The sequence below is a fragment of the Epinephelus moara genome, chromosome 5 (genome assembly GCF_006386435.1).
Source record: "Epinephelus moara isolate mb chromosome 5, YSFRI_EMoa_1.0, whole genome shotgun sequence".
In the NCBI taxonomy this organism is placed as follows: Eukaryota; Metazoa; Chordata; class Actinopteri; order Perciformes; family Serranidae; genus Epinephelus; species Epinephelus moara.
The window spans coordinates 2904329-2920816 of record NC_065510.1 but is presented as its reverse complement, the minus strand read 5'-3'; the positions used below and the strand labels follow the sequence as shown (position 1 = coordinate 2920816).

General features: G+C 40.0%; 2 protein-coding genes across 2 annotated transcripts in view; one reads left to right on the top strand and one right to left on the bottom strand.

Moving 5' to 3' along the window:
• Positions 1-16488, bottom strand: part of kif16ba (kinesin family member 16Ba) — a 291583-nt gene that overhangs the window by 194490 nt on the left and 80605 nt on the right. The gene's annotated exons all lie outside the window — the stretch shown is intronic.
• Positions 526-16488, top strand: acaa1 (acetyl-CoA acyltransferase 1). The gene is made up of 12 exons (XM_050043795.1): positions 526-823; positions 3993-4086; positions 4912-4969; positions 5052-5131; positions 5210-5252; positions 5345-5443; positions 7579-7659; positions 8205-8395; positions 8822-9001; positions 10126-10181; positions 10587-10732; positions 11260-16488. Exons 1-12 carry the CDS (start codon positions 632-634, stop codon positions 11333-11335), a joined length of 1296 nt encoding a protein of 431 aa, XP_049899752.1. The 5' UTR covers positions 526-631; the 3' UTR covers positions 11336-16488.

Genomic DNA, 16488 nt, shown 5'->3' with positions numbered 1-16488 from the left:
AGCATGCATGATTTTTATAAATTAAATATCACTGTTGCAAAAGTGGCATAAGTGAATTTATATAATTTGATAACATTGACAGATTATCATTTTAACATCATGTATGGAACAACAATATGAAACATAGCCAATCAAAGAAAATAACCTAAAACAAAAACTAATACAGACATTATCATACATGTGTGGGGTGGATACTGTTAATATATACACTGCAAAACTGGCAACATCCAGTAGGTGGCGGTAATGTTACACATATGGATGCCAAGAACAAAGAGCAAAATTAATTTTAAAAAAAACAAACAATAGAAAATATAATAAATTATGTAAAATACTAATTAAATAATGGTATAAATACAATAATAATAAATAAATTTTAAGATAATATAACATAAATAGGAATGAGAAAAAATGTAGCCTAGTTAAATAATAAAATAAAATAGTTTTATTAACGCTATCAAACTGGAGAAGAAGAAGAACGTGGATGAGAACCGTTCAACTCGCTGTAGTTTGTCCCTCCGCGCTTTCCGTCCTGAGTATAGGACACGGAAGTGACGCAGCCTGACAGCTGAGGGCAGAGTACAAATCAAACAGGCCGCCTGCAGCTGTGTAACTTTGGTGTTTTGTCGTCGTTATGAACAGATTACAAATCATTTCGGGCCACCTGTGTCCCTCCGGCTCCTCCGGCTCCTCCGGCTCCTCCGGGCACAGCCGGGATGTGTGGCGGACGGAGTGCGGCTCAGCGGGCAGCAGCGGCCCGGAGGACGTGCTGGTTGTTCACGGACGGAGGAGCGCTGTGGGCAAAGCTAAGAGAGGAGCCTTTAAGGTAACTGTGTCCGTTTACCTGCTGGAAATGTCGTGATGATGTCATGATGAAGGTGATACAGTGACATAATCATCACCTGCACTGAACAAGTACTCAGATACTTTAGTTACAGTACTGATGCCACACTGTGACAGCACTCATTCACTCAGTCAACGTCCTGCATTTAAAACCTTAAAGTGTGTAAGTATTATCAGCAGTTTAAGAATTAAAAATTCAGTTAAGACATTTATGAATTAATACAGAAATTAATAAAATAATAAATAAGTGCGGGAATAAATGAATAAATAAATACAGATATAAATGAATAACTTAAAATAAATACAGAAATAAATGTGCAAATAAATAAATGTAAAATAAACAAATAGAGATATAAATAAATAATTTGGAATAAGTAACTAACTAAATAAATAAATACATTATCAATAAATAAAAGAATAATTAAATTTAAAAATTCAAAATAAATAGATACATGCACAAATGAATAAATGAACATTGATAATTATCAGGACATAAATAAATAGATTTATTTGTACATTGTTGTACACTTACATTTGTTTATTCATACATTTATTGATTTCCATATTTATTTATTCCTGTATTTCTTCAGGCATTTATTAATTCATTCATTTACCTATTTATGTATTTAAGCATTTCTTTATTAACTCATTCATTCAAATATTTAGTCTTTTATGTATTTATTTATTCCTGTAATTATATTGTTATTTATTCCTGTATTTATTTAGGCATTTATTTACCAGTTCACTTTTCTTTTTTTTTTTTTTGCTGTTTTCATTTTGTTTTGTTTGTTTATTTTGTTCTTCATAGTCATTCCACTTGTTTTTATATATTTTATTTGTTGTGTTATTTGTAATTTGCTTATGTGTTTTTATGTACAGCCCATTGAGGCATTTTTTGTGATTTTGGGCTATAATAAATTTTGACTTGACTTATTTATGTATTTAATGATTGATTGATGCTCAGGTGATACTTTTATACTTTGACTACATGATGCTGAGGATACCTGTGTACTGTTACTGCTGATACTTTATGAACTTGTAGCTGACAATACTTGTGTACTTTTACTACTTACAGTCATGTGAAAGCCTGTGTGTTGGTGTTGTTGTTATTTTTACCATATTTGGACATATGGATATTTATATCAATTTTAACAATACTGAGAGATTCAAGTAATATAACTTAATAATTAAAACTACAGAAAATCCTTTTTAAAACTTTCTGTAAAATGTAATTTTAAAAGGTAAAATCACACACAGTTGTGTCACATCAGGTGCACATGATAAGAACATGGTTACTGAGACAGTGCATGGCTCTACAATCAGAGACTGCACAAGTTTAACTTTCATGACAGGTGTGCAAAGAGGAAACCTTTGCTCTCTGAGAGAAACATGAAGGCCAGACTCAAGTTTGCCAGAGAGAACGTAGACAGAGACCAGAGCTTCTGGGATAATGTCTTTGGACAGATGAGTCCATCCATCCATCCATCCATCCATCCATCCATCCATTCATTCATCCATTTTCACCCGCTTATCCAGGGCCAGGTCACAGGGGCAGTAGGCTGAGCAAAGCCCCCCAGACGTCCCTCTCCCCAGCAACACTTTCCAGCTCCTCCTGGAGGACCCCAAGGTGTTCCCAGGTCAGATGAGATATGTAATCCCTCCAGTGTGTTCTGGGTCTGCCCCGGGGCCTCCTACCAGTGGAGGCGCCCAGGAGGATCCTGATCAGATGTTGAACCACCTCAACTGACCCCTTTCAACATGAAGGAGCAGCGGCTCTACTCCGAGCTCCCTCTGGATGTCCGAGCTCCTCCCCCTATCTCTAAGGCTGAGCCCAGACACCCTACAGAGGAAACTCATTTCAGACGCTTGTATCAGTGATCTCATTCTTTCAGTCACTACCCAGAGCTCATGACCATAGGTGAGGGTTGGGACGTAGATGGACCAGGAAATCGAAAGCTTTGCCTTCTGGCTCAGCTCCCTCTTCTCCACAACGCAGCACCCCATCACTGCAGAAGTCGCACCGACCCACTGATCCCTCTCACGCTCCATTTTGCCCTCACTCGTGAACCAGACTCTGAGATACTTGAACTCCTTCGCTTGAGGCAGTAACTCTCTCCTAACCCAGAGGGGGCAATCCACCGGTTTCCAACAGAGAACCATGACCTCAGACTTAGAGGTGCTGACTCTCGTCCCGACTGCTTCACACTCGGCTTCAAACCGCCCCAGGTCATGCTGGAGGTCACGGTGAGATGGAGCCAACAGAACCACATCATCTGCAAAAGACAAGATGAGAGACAGATGAGTCTAAGATTGAATTATCTGGACACCATAACAGAAGGCATGTTTAGCGTGAACCAAACACAGCACTCCAGGACAGGAACCTCACACCAGCTGTGAAACATGGAGGACGTGTCATGGTTTGAGGATGCTTTGCTGCAGCAGGACCGGGTCAGCTCACCATCATAGAATCCACCATGAACTCTACCGTGTATCAGAGAGTGCTTGAGGAACATGTGAGGCCATCTGTAAAAAAAAAAATATTAGAGCTGAAGCAGAGCTGGACTCTGCAACATGACAGTGACCCAAAACATACCAGTTAATCCATCAAGGACTGAGAACTGAGCCAAAGCCCAGATCTTAATCTCACTGAGATGCTGTGGGGGGGCTTGAAACGGGCTGCACAGGCAGGAAACATCTCACAGCTGAGAGAATTCTGCGTTGAGCAGTGGGGCAGACTTTCCTCAGGCCGATGTCAGGGACTGGTAGAGGGCTACAGGAAGCGTCTCACTGAAGTTATTTCAGCCAAAGTGAGTATCACTAGCTGTTAGAGGGTTAGGGTGTCCGAACTTTTTCCTCAGTTGGAATACACACATTTGTTTATCTTTTGTTTAATGAGTAAAACAAGGTTGTTTTTTTTTTTTTTAAATCACTTTAAAAACCAGATTAGAAGCTGAAATGTGAACATTTCTTAATAAAGAACTGTGACACGACTGTGTGCTTGAAGTGGATGATTAGTGGGCTGGAACTAAGAGAGTGCAGGACGTTAATAGTAAAGAGTATTTTTACATAGTTGTGAGTGCTCCCTGCTCGGTGCTGCAGACTGAGAGCTGCAGGGAGATCAGATGTGATTTAACCCTTCCATGTGTCTGCAGGACACCACGCCTGACGAGCTGCTGAGTGCAGTCATGACAGCTGTGCTGACAGATGTTGGACTGTCAGCCGACAAACTGGGAGATGTTTGTGTCGGTGAGACGTGACTTTTGTTCTTCCCATCGTTCTTTGACCCGTCATGTCGTGTTCATGAAGTGAAGCTGCTCATTTAGTATTTGATCTGATGTCAATCATTTACAGCAGCTGTCTGTTAGCAGAGCTGAAAACACACACACACACACATCTGGAAATAAAAAATAAAACTGCTCTGTGCATTTACTCAAGTGTAGTTTGAGGTACTTGTATTTTACTTGAGTATTTCCACTTGATGCATCTTTAAACTTCTCCACATCTCAGAGGGAAATATTTTACTTTTCAGTTTTCACTGCACATCGTTGTTTCAGACTAATTCAGTCTCTGCAGATTAAGATGATCAATACAAAATATTATCAACTAATTTACGTGTGTGTGTGTGTGTGTGTGTGTGCGTGTACAAACATTTTTCTGCTGTCATCCCTCAGATATATTGATCAAACACAGATACGGAGACAGGAAATTGACATGAGTGCACTGAGACAGTAAACTTTATTTAATAATTCTGAATTATACCAAGCAACTTTTCTTTATTACGTTCTGTTAAAAGATCAGTTTTCACATCAGAGGACATTTACACCAACACTGATCTGTGATAGATTCAACAGGCCAACCACTGTATCAGTCAGGCTCTACTTGTAACAGCATGTTTACACTGTAGTCTTCATCAACCACCAATTCTTCCACCACTGTCTGTGAAACAAGTTCATGATGCAAATATCAATGAAGTAGAAACAGAACACACAGTAAGATTCCTGAAGTAACTGTGAAGTGTTTCTTCATCCTGACACAGATTTTAATCACGCTGCTGTGTGTTGCTGTCTGCAGGTAACGTGCTGCAGCCCGGTGCCGGTGCTGTGATGGCCAGAGTGGCTCACTTCCTCAGGTCAGACTCTTCATCACTGATTCACACAGTCATCCTCCTTCACTCAGTCACAGCACGTCTCACTGCTCTGTCTTCATTTCAGCGGGTTTCCAGAGACGGTGCCCGTCTACACCGTCAACAGACAGTGCTCCTCCGGGCTGCAGGCTGTGTTTAACATAGCAGGTACAAACTCTTCACTCCTCTCTTCATCACATGTTAACGTACCGTGTGTTCACTCTGATCTCAACCCTGTTTGTGCAGGAGCCATCAGGAGCAGATCCATTGACCTGGGCCTCGCATGTGGGTGAGTTTATTCAGCATCCCAACAATAAGTGATGCAGTTCAAATAAAATAATGTTTCTCACAGAGTGTAAAGTGTGTGTTTGTGTGTGTCAGAGTGGAGAGCATGTCTCTGCGTGGGATGGGAGACCCTGGAGATTTGAGCTCCAGGCTGACGGACAACGACAAGGCCCGAGACTGCCTCATCCCGATGGGGTGAGACCACCTACTGCACGACACTGTGTCAGAACTCAAAGACGAGGACTGAGCCTCACTGGATTTAAATTAAGGGAGGTTTAATCCCACAGTTTGTTTCTGTCACATTGTTCCAAATATGGATTTTATGATACTAGAATTAGTTTTAGCAAACTTTGTGACAAACCCTGATGTGTTATAACACTCTCAAACGGATTTTATTTATTCCAAAGATTTGTTATGGAGCCCTTAAATTAATATCATTACAAAATTTATTTTGTTTTTATCCCCAAACTTGCTAGAATCCCCAAATTTGTTGCACCAACGTCAAAATGTTTTTGTTATAATCCCATTTGTTTGTGTTTGTGACCCCAGATCCCTAAAAATCTGGCATATTGTTCCAAAATTGTATTTTATGAAACTACAATTAATAATAGCAACCTAAACTTTATTTAGTGACAATCTCCAATGTGTTATAACACGCTCAAACTGTTCTGTTTAAAATTCCAAAGATTTGCTATAGAGCTCTAAAATTAATTAAAAAATATATATAGTTATAATCCCCTATTTTGTTTTACATCCTTAAAATGTATTTGTATTATTCCGAAATTTGCAGCAACCATAAGTATAATCACAAAATTTGCTGGTAATCTTAAAGTTGTTTTATCTTAAAATTGATGATAATCCCTAAATTTGTTGCATCGCTCTGAAAGCATGTTTTCTATATACCAAATTTTGATTCATCTGCAAATGGCTGTAATTTTAAATTTCATGATATGGCCCTAAAATGTTTTGTGGCATTTGGATGTTTTTAGATTATATTTTAAAACGTTTTGGGAACAATGTGCCAATTGTGGGGGTATCTGAGGTCACAAACAACACATTTTGGGACATTATAAATACATTTTAGGGCTCTATAATTTTGGGAATTACGTAACACGTTTTAAGATATAATAAATTTAAAAAAATGTGGGTTGCAGCTGGTAAGAAGACAAATTTTGAGGAAATAAGTTTTGTGGCATTTGGATGTTTTCAGATTATATTTTAAAATTTATTTCAATGTGTCTCTCAAACTGTTTTTTTTAAATTCCAAAGCTTTGTTATAGATCTCTAAAATTTAATGTGTATAATCATAAAAAAATTAAACACATTAAAACACATTTCAACATTATTTGTATCCCTAAACTTGCTATAAAACATGAATCTTTTACACCAGTCCTGAAATGATTTTGTTATAACCCCTAATTTTATTTAACTTTATAATTCCAAAATTTACGTCAACCATAAGTATGATCACAAAATTTGCTGTTAATCTCAAACTTATTTTATCCTAAAATTGATGATAATCCCTAAATTTGTTGTATTTTGCTCAATTTGTTATATTTTGTGGGGGAGTTTTTTTATAATCACAATTTTTGTTCAACCTCCAAATAGCTGTAATTTTAAATTTTGTGATATGGCCCTAAGTATTATATATAATATAATCCAAAAACATCCAAATGCCACAAAACCTGTTTCCCCCAAATGTGTCTTCTTGCCACACATAACCAACTTTTTAAAATGTATAATTTTGAAAATAATTTTAATAATTTTATAGAGAATTCCCAAAGCTACAGCTACAGAGCCCTAAGATGTTTTCATATCTAAGATTTACCACTGAAACCACAAACTTTGTTATTCTAACATTTGCTATCCCGCCCAAAAATGTGCTGCGATCATATTCAGTAATTGTTTTTATCAAACGTTGTTTGCTTTTCCACAATGTACTAGTCAAGATCCCTTTTTTGTTTTACAGCCCTAAAATGTATTTATATAATCCCAAAATTTGGGGTTAATCTCAGTTATTTTCTCTTAAACATTGTTAGAATCCCAAAATTTGTCACATCACTCCAGAAATGTATTTTTCACAATCCTAAATTTGTGCCGTATGACCCCAAAATGTATTTATAATCTTGAAATTTGTTATGAACTCCCACACTTACACAGCCCTAAAATATATTTGACATAATTCCAAATTTTACCACTGAGACTACAAAATGTATTATCCTGACATTTGTTATGGCAACCCAAAATTATAATATTAGATATAATAAACCAACACCAACACCTGATCCGTCTGAAATAACCGTCCATGTTTATGATCCTTGTTTCTGCAGCATCACCTCAGAGAACGTGGCAGAGAAATTTGGCGTCTCCAGAGAAAAGCAGGACGCCTTTGCTCTCAGTTCTCAGCAGAAGTGAGTCAAAGTGTTTTATGTTGTTGTGTCTCCGTCTGCGTATCTGTGTGCTCAAAACAGTCCCCTTCTGTAGGCGTGTAAAATATTTGATTTTGATGCATTTTGCTTCATAAATTTGCACATTTGAGAAAAAAAACCATTTTCCTAAAACACATGTAACAGCTAAACGTTCTGAGAGGTTTTTAATAACTGCAGCGTGTGATGACATGAAGGCATTTATTAATTAATTAACACATTAATTATCTTAACACCTCTGCGAAAGAAGTTGTTTCCAGTTTGCTCGTCTCGTAGTCGTTAAAAATGTCTCAAAAACCTGTCAATGAAATATTGATGGAAAGAAATGATGGGAAAAAACAAGCAGTTAGTGTTTGGCACAGATTAAGGAGTTTTATTAATTCTTCTCTTAAATGGTTTGCTCATGATTGACAGCACAGACAGTCTGCTGTATGTGCTGTGTCACTCTGCATATTGTGCATCTTGAAATGAACATTTTCTTTAATTAAACAAATGTATTAATGTGTTGTTGTGTGACGTCCTTCACACAGAGCGGCCCGGGCTCAGAGCACAGGTGTGTTTGACCAGGAGATCGTTCCCGTCACCACCAGGTTTGTGGACAACGAGGGGAAGGAGCGTGAGGTGACGGTCACTAAGGATGATGGGATCAGAGCGGGAACGACTCTGGCAGGACTGAAAAAACTCCGGCCGGCCTTCAAACCTGACGGCAGCACCACCGCAGGTCAGTCATGTCACTAACAGGTGAACTCATTCCTCTCTCAGCTGTCACTCAGAGAAAATATATTTATTGTGCTAGTGCGACTAAAACCAGACTTTTAAAATACACGTAAACATGTTAGTCTGACTCTCTTTGGGAGAGACAGGCCGACATGTTTCAACAATTTATCACGTTTTTTTGATAAAACGATTAGTCGACTAATCGAAGAAATAATTGACAGATTAGTCGACAGTGAAAATAATTGTTAGTTGCAGCCCTATCGTAGAGGAGTCGCACATACTTGGCTCAATAAATGGATTCCCCTCCTGTGCTTGTATACTGGGACAAGGACAGTAGTCCAGTTAAATGTCCTCGTCCAGCTGGGACTATAGCTCCACTTCACTGTGCACGTTAACATACTGACTGACACAAACACATGTTCTGTCTCAGGTAACTCCAGCCAGGTGAGTGACGGAGCAGCAGCCGTGCTGCTTGGTCGCAGGTCTGTGGTCGAGGCTCTGGGTCTGCCCGTCCTGGGAGTCCTGAGGGGCAGCGCAGTGGTGGGTGTTCCTCCAGATCTGATGGGGATTGGACCAGCATTCGCCATCCCTGCAGCTCTGCAGCAGGCAGGTAAGATGTGTGAACATGAACCTCCTCATTAACACTTTCTGCACCAAAGTAGCTCTGGTTCTTGAACTGTTTCCCTTCGGGATCGACGGAGGGTGTCGTAAAACGGTAGTAGCAAGATGTTGGATGGCACTGATTACCTGCAAACTTTTGTTCTGTTACTACAGATGTTTGTTTCATCCAAAATCAAGCACTGATCAACTGTTACTCAGATCACCATATGCTCTTTTTCACACCTGTAGAATAAGACACGCCCACTGTACTTGACTTGAGCCCTTTATATTTTCTGCTACTTCATACAGAGGGAAATATTGTGCTTTTTACTTCACTACACTGTAATTACTTCTCAGATTCATATTTTGTATACAGAATATCACGAACAAATAAAACAGTTAAAATAAGCTCTGCCTTTACCAGCTGCAACATTAATGTGATTGACACATAAACTCATCAGTAATTATAATCCAATAACATATCTTATTCTGAAATTAGATAATGAGGGCTTTTTCTTTTGGTACGTAAAAGTAAATTTTGAGGCTATAACTTTAACTTAAAGGGCCAGTGTGTCAGATTCTCGTTGCTTCCTCTTGGGTGCCTGCTTCTACTACCTGGTTGTTAGCTTTTTTATGAAGTCCAGAGCTCACCTGCGCGCTGTGCCGTGGAACGTCCCAAACATAGCAAAATAAGAAAAGTAGAGATCCAAGCAGAGGGCACAGTCTGCACATAAAAACCCCACCACACACAGAGTGGGTCCAATCTCACATCTTGCATTGTGTATCTTTGAATACAAAATCTGAATATTTCCTCCACCACTGCTTCCTCAAGTGTCACCACGTCAAGTTCTTGAAGTAGATGTTGTATTGTTGGTTTGACCACCAGGGATTTTTCTAATTAATCCTCTGAGTACAAAGTACACAGGCAAGTATGTGAGCATGTGTGTGAGCACAGTGAGCCTCAGCAGCAGTGTGGCTGCAGGGACGTCAGTGTGCAGCAGTAAAATACCTCAACAGCTACTACAGTAGAACTTGAGCACAGACATTAATGCTCCTCAGAGGATGACTTTTGATTACTTTATTGATCTTTTGGCTAAAAGGCTTCCTCTAACTCAAACCTGTTTCCCTCTTCAGGACTCACTGTGGCTGATATCGACGTGTTTGAAATCAACGAGGCCTTTGCCAGTCAGGTGAGTTCAGAGCCAGATGTTGATGGAGTGTTTTTTGCAGCTCTACTTCCTGCTCAGAGGTTGTATCTTTTTGTTTGAGATCTGAGATTTCTGCCTCCATCCCAATGTTTTTTTTATTTGCACATCAGTAGGTCTCTGTAGCGTCAGTGTCCTTGTTACTCTGGACAGTTTTTATTGGTCTGTTTCTTTATTTTCAGTGGAAAATTCTCCACCATGATGTCTGTGGTCTGTTTGAATAGAGACATTAAGATGGAGGCAAAAGTCGTCTCTGCAGTGGGAAAAAGAAAACACTTTATCTAAATGTGTGTGTGTGTGTGTGTGTGTGTGTGTTATCTAAATGTGTGTGTGTGTGTGTGTGTGTGTGTGTGTGTTTTTTGGTTGAACTGACCCTTTACTGCTGCTCAGGCCGTGTACTGTGTGGAGAAACTGGGGATCCCGCTGGAGAAGGTGAATCCTAACGGAGGAGCCATCGCTCTGGGTCACCCTCTGGGCTGCACCGGAGCTCGACAGGTGGTGACGCTCCTCAACGAGCTCAAACGCAGAGGCCGAAGGTTCGTCTCAAATGATGCTTCAATAATTATCATTTGTTACCAACACTTGAGACTAGGGATGGGAATCGAGAACCAGTTCCTGTTAAGAACCGGTTCCAACTGGTTCAATTCATCGACATCATTAGCCTTTATACTTAACGATTCTTTTCATTACACCGAATCTAAATGTTGATGTCGCACTCGTCAGTCAGCAGCACGTTCAACAACAAAGAAGACGTAATGGCGCAGAGACAGAAGCGGTCGAAAGCGCGGCTTCATTTCACCAAAAAGAACTCTTACAGCATGACGTGCAATTTATGCAGCACCGTATCTCAATAAAATTTGTGTTGTTGACACCGAAAACCTGTAAGGTCTTTTTCTACACAGAAAATTCACAGGAGGAATCGATGAAGTATCGCATTGATAAGCAGAATCAATAATGGCATTGATAAATAAAATCCTATCAATTCCTATCCCTACTTGAGACTAGTTTAAAGTGTGTTGAGGTGACTGGTCTTACTGTTCCTCTCATGTTTTCCTGTCTGCAGGGCGTACGGCGTCGTGTCCATGTGCATCGGGACTGGGATGGGAGCGGCTGCTGTGTTTGAATACCCCGGACCGTAGGAGCCAACTCAAGACTGTCACTGTGATTCAAAGCCCCTTTCAGACATGACCCGTAATCTGCCTTCTTCAGACCGTCTGCACAGCTCAGGTGTGATCAGTTACATTTACACAAGGTCATGATATTTACACAGCATGGCCACCGACTACAAAAGACCAGTTGTCTGCAGGCTACCAGAGCTGCTTTGGTCAGATTCGGAAACCAAGAGCTGGTGTCTCTCTTTACTGTCCAAGAAGGGTGAAAAGATCCAGAATCATCAGTGTAAAGTGAAAACACTGATCCACATCACCATCTCAAAGATATGCCTTATTGTGAAATTCCAAAGGCGCGTTTGTGTCACTAGCACATAGTCTGAGTGGGTGGAAGTTCGCTGCATAGATCAGCCTCTCACTGGGCGGAACGAGCCACCCGCTGAAGTCCCGCCCTAAAACCTCCGGTTGTGTAGCAGGTTTCAACACGTCCTTTACTAACTTTTGCGGTGTTGGATCTTGCAGGGATGTAGCCATTTTTCTGCCATGGTTCGCGTCCTGTAGGCGATATCTTTCTTTTCTTGAGAAAGGTCTGGTGAGCGAGACTACTAGCACATGACGCCAAGCAGATAATGAAAGCAGCCATGACAAAGACAATAAGGATATTTACTCTCCTCTCAGGAATAAATCAGCAGTGACATTTTTGGGGGGATTTTGGAGAAAAGAGGGTCAACAGAAGATCATGCTATATGCACACAGTGCTGCCATGTGATTAAAATACTCACACAGGCTGGAATTAAACCGCGCTGTTCTGCCGCAGGATGCAGTGACTTAAACCAACAGTGAGTAAGAAGTAGAAATAATACATGGAATTCGTTAGGCTGGCAGTAGAGGAAAACTCTGCTAGCTGCTAGGCTCATTTATGTAAAGCTGAACTTTGACAGTTATTAGCGAGCCGAATTTTATACTTTTGTTAAATGTTCTTGTTGTAAAGCCATGCGTTATGTCTTAGTGGAGTCAATTTAAAGTAGGTTAAAGTTTTTTTGTCTTTGCACCAGTGTCCTTTTTCAATTGTTCTTGAAGAGTAAGCGTATGCAGCTGCCTGGAGAAAAGGCGTCGTACCCAGCGTCTTTTTCCAGAGCACTCCGCATTTTTTTGCAGCCGCTCCGAGTGCTTTAAGTTGAAAATCTCTAACTGTCGCAACACAGATAGAAAAGGTCATTTTGTGGGAGCAGATCGGTGGCAGACACTACATGTTGCTGGTGAGGGTTGTGCTGTTATCACCATTGGCTTCGTAAGCTTGAAGTTGACCGTGTAGTCAGCCCTCTGTTAGTGTAGCGTTATTTTAGCTAACTGGCTAATGTTAGTGTCAAGATATTGTTGTCATAGAAACAAAACCCACATGCAGCGCATCATTTAAACAATCAGCAGTAGTGTTTTTTTATGAGGCGCTTGGATAAAGTGCTCCCAGCACTGCCAGTGCTTTTCTCCTGGACAAAAAAACACTATGTGGACTCTGTGCAGCGTCTTCTCTGACCAATCATCTCATATCTATCGCAGGCCCGAATCAAAATCGTATCGTGGCAGATTTAGCAAACATCGTATCTTCTAAAGAATCCATAAAATATTGTATGGTGATACTACAGCCAATGAGACAACAAGCTTAAAGGACAGCCTCACATTATTTTAAAATAAGTCAGGTGCACACAGGAACACTGGAACAGGTTTTGCTTGCTGTAAATATTCCTTCCATTTCTCTTGGACACTAACAGATCCCTTCCTAATGCAGTTTCAAATAAATCTTTACAGGTTAAGTATGAAGTTTTCTCTGTGTAGTTAAAAAACAGAATTAAAATTCATACTAAACAGACTTGTCTAAGTGTCTAATTCAGACTCCTGAAGTGTCAGATAAACTTTGGAATACATTTTTTGCAGAGAAAGAGGACTGTAGATTTTGTCCCTTTTGACTTACACTGAAATAAAGAGATCGCTTAATGTCCAGCATGAACAGGAGGACAGATTACAGCAAGGAAAAGCTGCTCCGGTGTTCATATGTTTACCTGACTGCTGCTTTAAGACAGACTTTAAAATCTGTTAACCTGTTTTTAAGCTTGTTATCTCACTGGAAGGCACAAAGAGTCGGCAGCTCTTCCTTTCAGCACCAGACCAAATTCAAACCACTTTTAATTAATGAGCTCATAAAAGTATCAAGTACTGGTCTTTTGTTATCGGTGGCCATGCTGTGTAAAAACATTATCGTGTGTATGATTACTGGCAGTGTAACTGATCACACCTGGGCCATGTAGATAATGTAATAAACCCGTCCTTTAGCGTCACGCTGCTGTAAACATGTCACCTCATACGCAGGTTTCTCACCTAATGCCAGAGGCAACATGTTGTGAAAACATTACTACGTTCATATTAGTACACACTGGTCCTAATACTTAAACAGAGTCAGCATGAAGCTCAAACAGCTGTGACTCAATAGATCAACTCAGCAGTGTGAAAGGTTTAATGTCTGAAAGGGGCTCCAGAGATTAGACTCAACCTTTAAATCAATCTGTCACTGGGCGAATGCTGCTGCACTTTAGCTGTTAATACTTGTATAGAAGAAATATTTCAAACAGCAGCTGATTAAGTGCCTTTGATTTTATGTTGCTCATCAAAACACTGATTTATGCTGCTTTAATTCTTTAAGTGAAACAGGTAAATATGGGCAGGAGGAGTGGTGAGCTGTGGGATGAAGGACTGCAGACGACAGTTACTGTTTTCTGTAATCAAGGTACAAATATGTCAAGCAGTCCTGCTGCCATATGGAAAATTATTTGCACTGTAGCAGCATGAACTTAAAGGCCACCGTAGTTCACAGCTCCTCTACCCCCACTTAGACTTAAAAAAGCCTTTTGTTTTTTAGCAGCATTAATCAGGAGTTCATGTGTGTAACGATACTAAAGGTTTACTGTAGGTTTCTAAAGGATGTTGTGACCACAGTACTTTCTGTCAAATCTAAGGACCAATCCCAAACAGCCAGTCTGTAAATGAATGTAATCCTGATTAATAACACCTCTTCATGAGGCGCTGTGCGTTTGTGAGACATCATTAGCATCATCTACGGCTGAGAAATTTTCACATAACCATGCTGCTCTGTGAGCTTTATCCACAAAACTGTTACCGAAATGTGAACAAAGAGTCGGGAATTTGTCACAGCAAACTTCAAGCCAGCTGTCAGAAATCTATTTAGCAGTCAGTACTCGTCTTCAGGGAGATCTTTGTGACTCAGAATATTTCAGGAACAATTTGAAAATATACATTTTACTGCTGCAGACGACAAAAAAAAGAGAGGAAATGTTCAGGATGTCTGGATCAAGATACTGAGTCCTATAAAACTGAACATCTGCAGATTTAGAGTCAGATGCGATTCTTTAATTAACCTAAATGTCATTGAACCAATCAACTATCAGCGTGATTACGATAAGTCTCTGCGTGCAAACAGGCTCCCAGGAAGTGCGCCGGGCTTTATGCTATTGATGCCATTGGGCCGAAAAAGACTTTTCCCATAGACTTAGCCTGACGTTTTGTAAATCAATGGATACAATTTTTGAGAGCACAGCCCCCGAAAAAAGAGCCTCACGATTAAATCATTGTATCTCCATTCAAGTTAGCAAAGCACTTAACCTGAGGTTAGCTGTTTGCACAGTGGACGTTAGCAGCTCTGCGACGCTCGGCCACCGCAAATCTCTAGGTCGCTTGCTCCGTGGGCCCCACAGTATGAAAGATTTTTTGCCTTCATGCACTACTGAGAAACTTTCATAGGATTGAACGGGGCCCCGCCTTAAACGCTGTATCTAGATCTCTTTATACATCCAAGGCTTCCTCCTCTGTGTGCTCGTCTTTGTTTACAGTCCAATTGGCAAGTTGGGAGGCCACATACAGATTCATGATGCTCTGTAAACCGTTATTTGCACATGAATGCAGATAAATTAGGAACAAACTTGCTGAGTTGTCGTCAAACAATAGCTGATGGGTTCAAGGACTGCATTTCTACTATGCTTTCCGCCTCTTGTTGTTCTCACGGTAGGGTCAGGTAGCTAACTCGGTACTTTTAAGAGTACCAACCGAATTACGTTACGAGCACTGATTCGCGTTAATCAAGTTTCAGTACCTCAAGGCGCTTCTGAGTGAGACAGTGAGCCACGTCCCGACTGGAGCTGATGGCGGTTACTCAAGACAATGGAGCAGAATCCTTCCCATTGGAAATTATATTTGTGCTATTACAGAGAAAGTAAAGTACTGGACAAAGTTAGTGTTTGGTTCAAATGTGAACAGTACCCAGCCCTACCACATGGACTATTTAAGGTTGGGTACTGTTAAAATTTGAACCGATACCGGAACCAACACTTCCTTTTTTTAGTACTGTAAATGTAAAACAAAATGTAATTTTGCTATCAAATCCTGCTCAAAGGTGATCTTTCAATACTCATCAGATGAAAGCCAGCATGTACCTGATACCAAAATCTTGTCCCTTTGCCGACAGATTCAGCATACATTTGCAGATTATGATTATGTATCTAACTCACTGTAATAACAGTCATAGCTAATTGATTTGAATACTGAAACTCTGTTCATTAAATTTAAAAGCTCATATTATTAATGTAATAATAATAAAAGATAAGTTGGAATAATACGACTTCTATATTTAATATGACGCGACCTGCTAGAGAGAGGAAGTCTCAGTCTGTTGGAGCTGTTGAACTGGAGAGGATGATACTGAACTGAGACGTGCATACAGACCCCGAGGGCAGCCGTCGGAGAGAATTCAATGTGCCGAAATATGCCGCCAAAAAATATATAAAAATAAATCTTTCCCTGATAGTGACGTGCAGATTATCTGTACATGACTTGTGTGACAGCTCTGTACCACTTGAGAACCTGATTCTTACCGAAGAGCAAATTCATGAAAGTACGAAAACACTGGTGAATGGCCCAATTTTTTTTTTTAAAAATCGCTCAAACGCAGCACATAAAAATGAATCTGTTTATACTGCTGCTTCTTGCCTGAGGCCCAATTTATCAGTTATCATCTACATTAACTTTTGAATAACTGTAGACTTTTGTAAAACTGAATTGTGAATAATGTCTTTACATAACTGATTTTCTATGTGTAAAAATAAAACGTTTCAACAGGA

Coding starts and splice junctions, on each gene's coding strand:
- acaa1 (XM_050043795.1), top strand. CDS start 632: ATGAACAGATTACAAATCATTTCGGGCCACCTGTGTCCCTCCGGCTCC. Junction 4,087..4,911: donor ACTGGGAGATGTTTGTGTCG/GTGAGACGTGAC, acceptor TGCTGTCTGCAG/GTAACGTGCTGCAGCCCGGT. Junction 10,182..10,586: donor ACGAGGCCTTTGCCAGTCAG/GTGAGTTCAGAG, acceptor ACTGCTGCTCAG/GCCGTGTACTGTGTGGAGAA.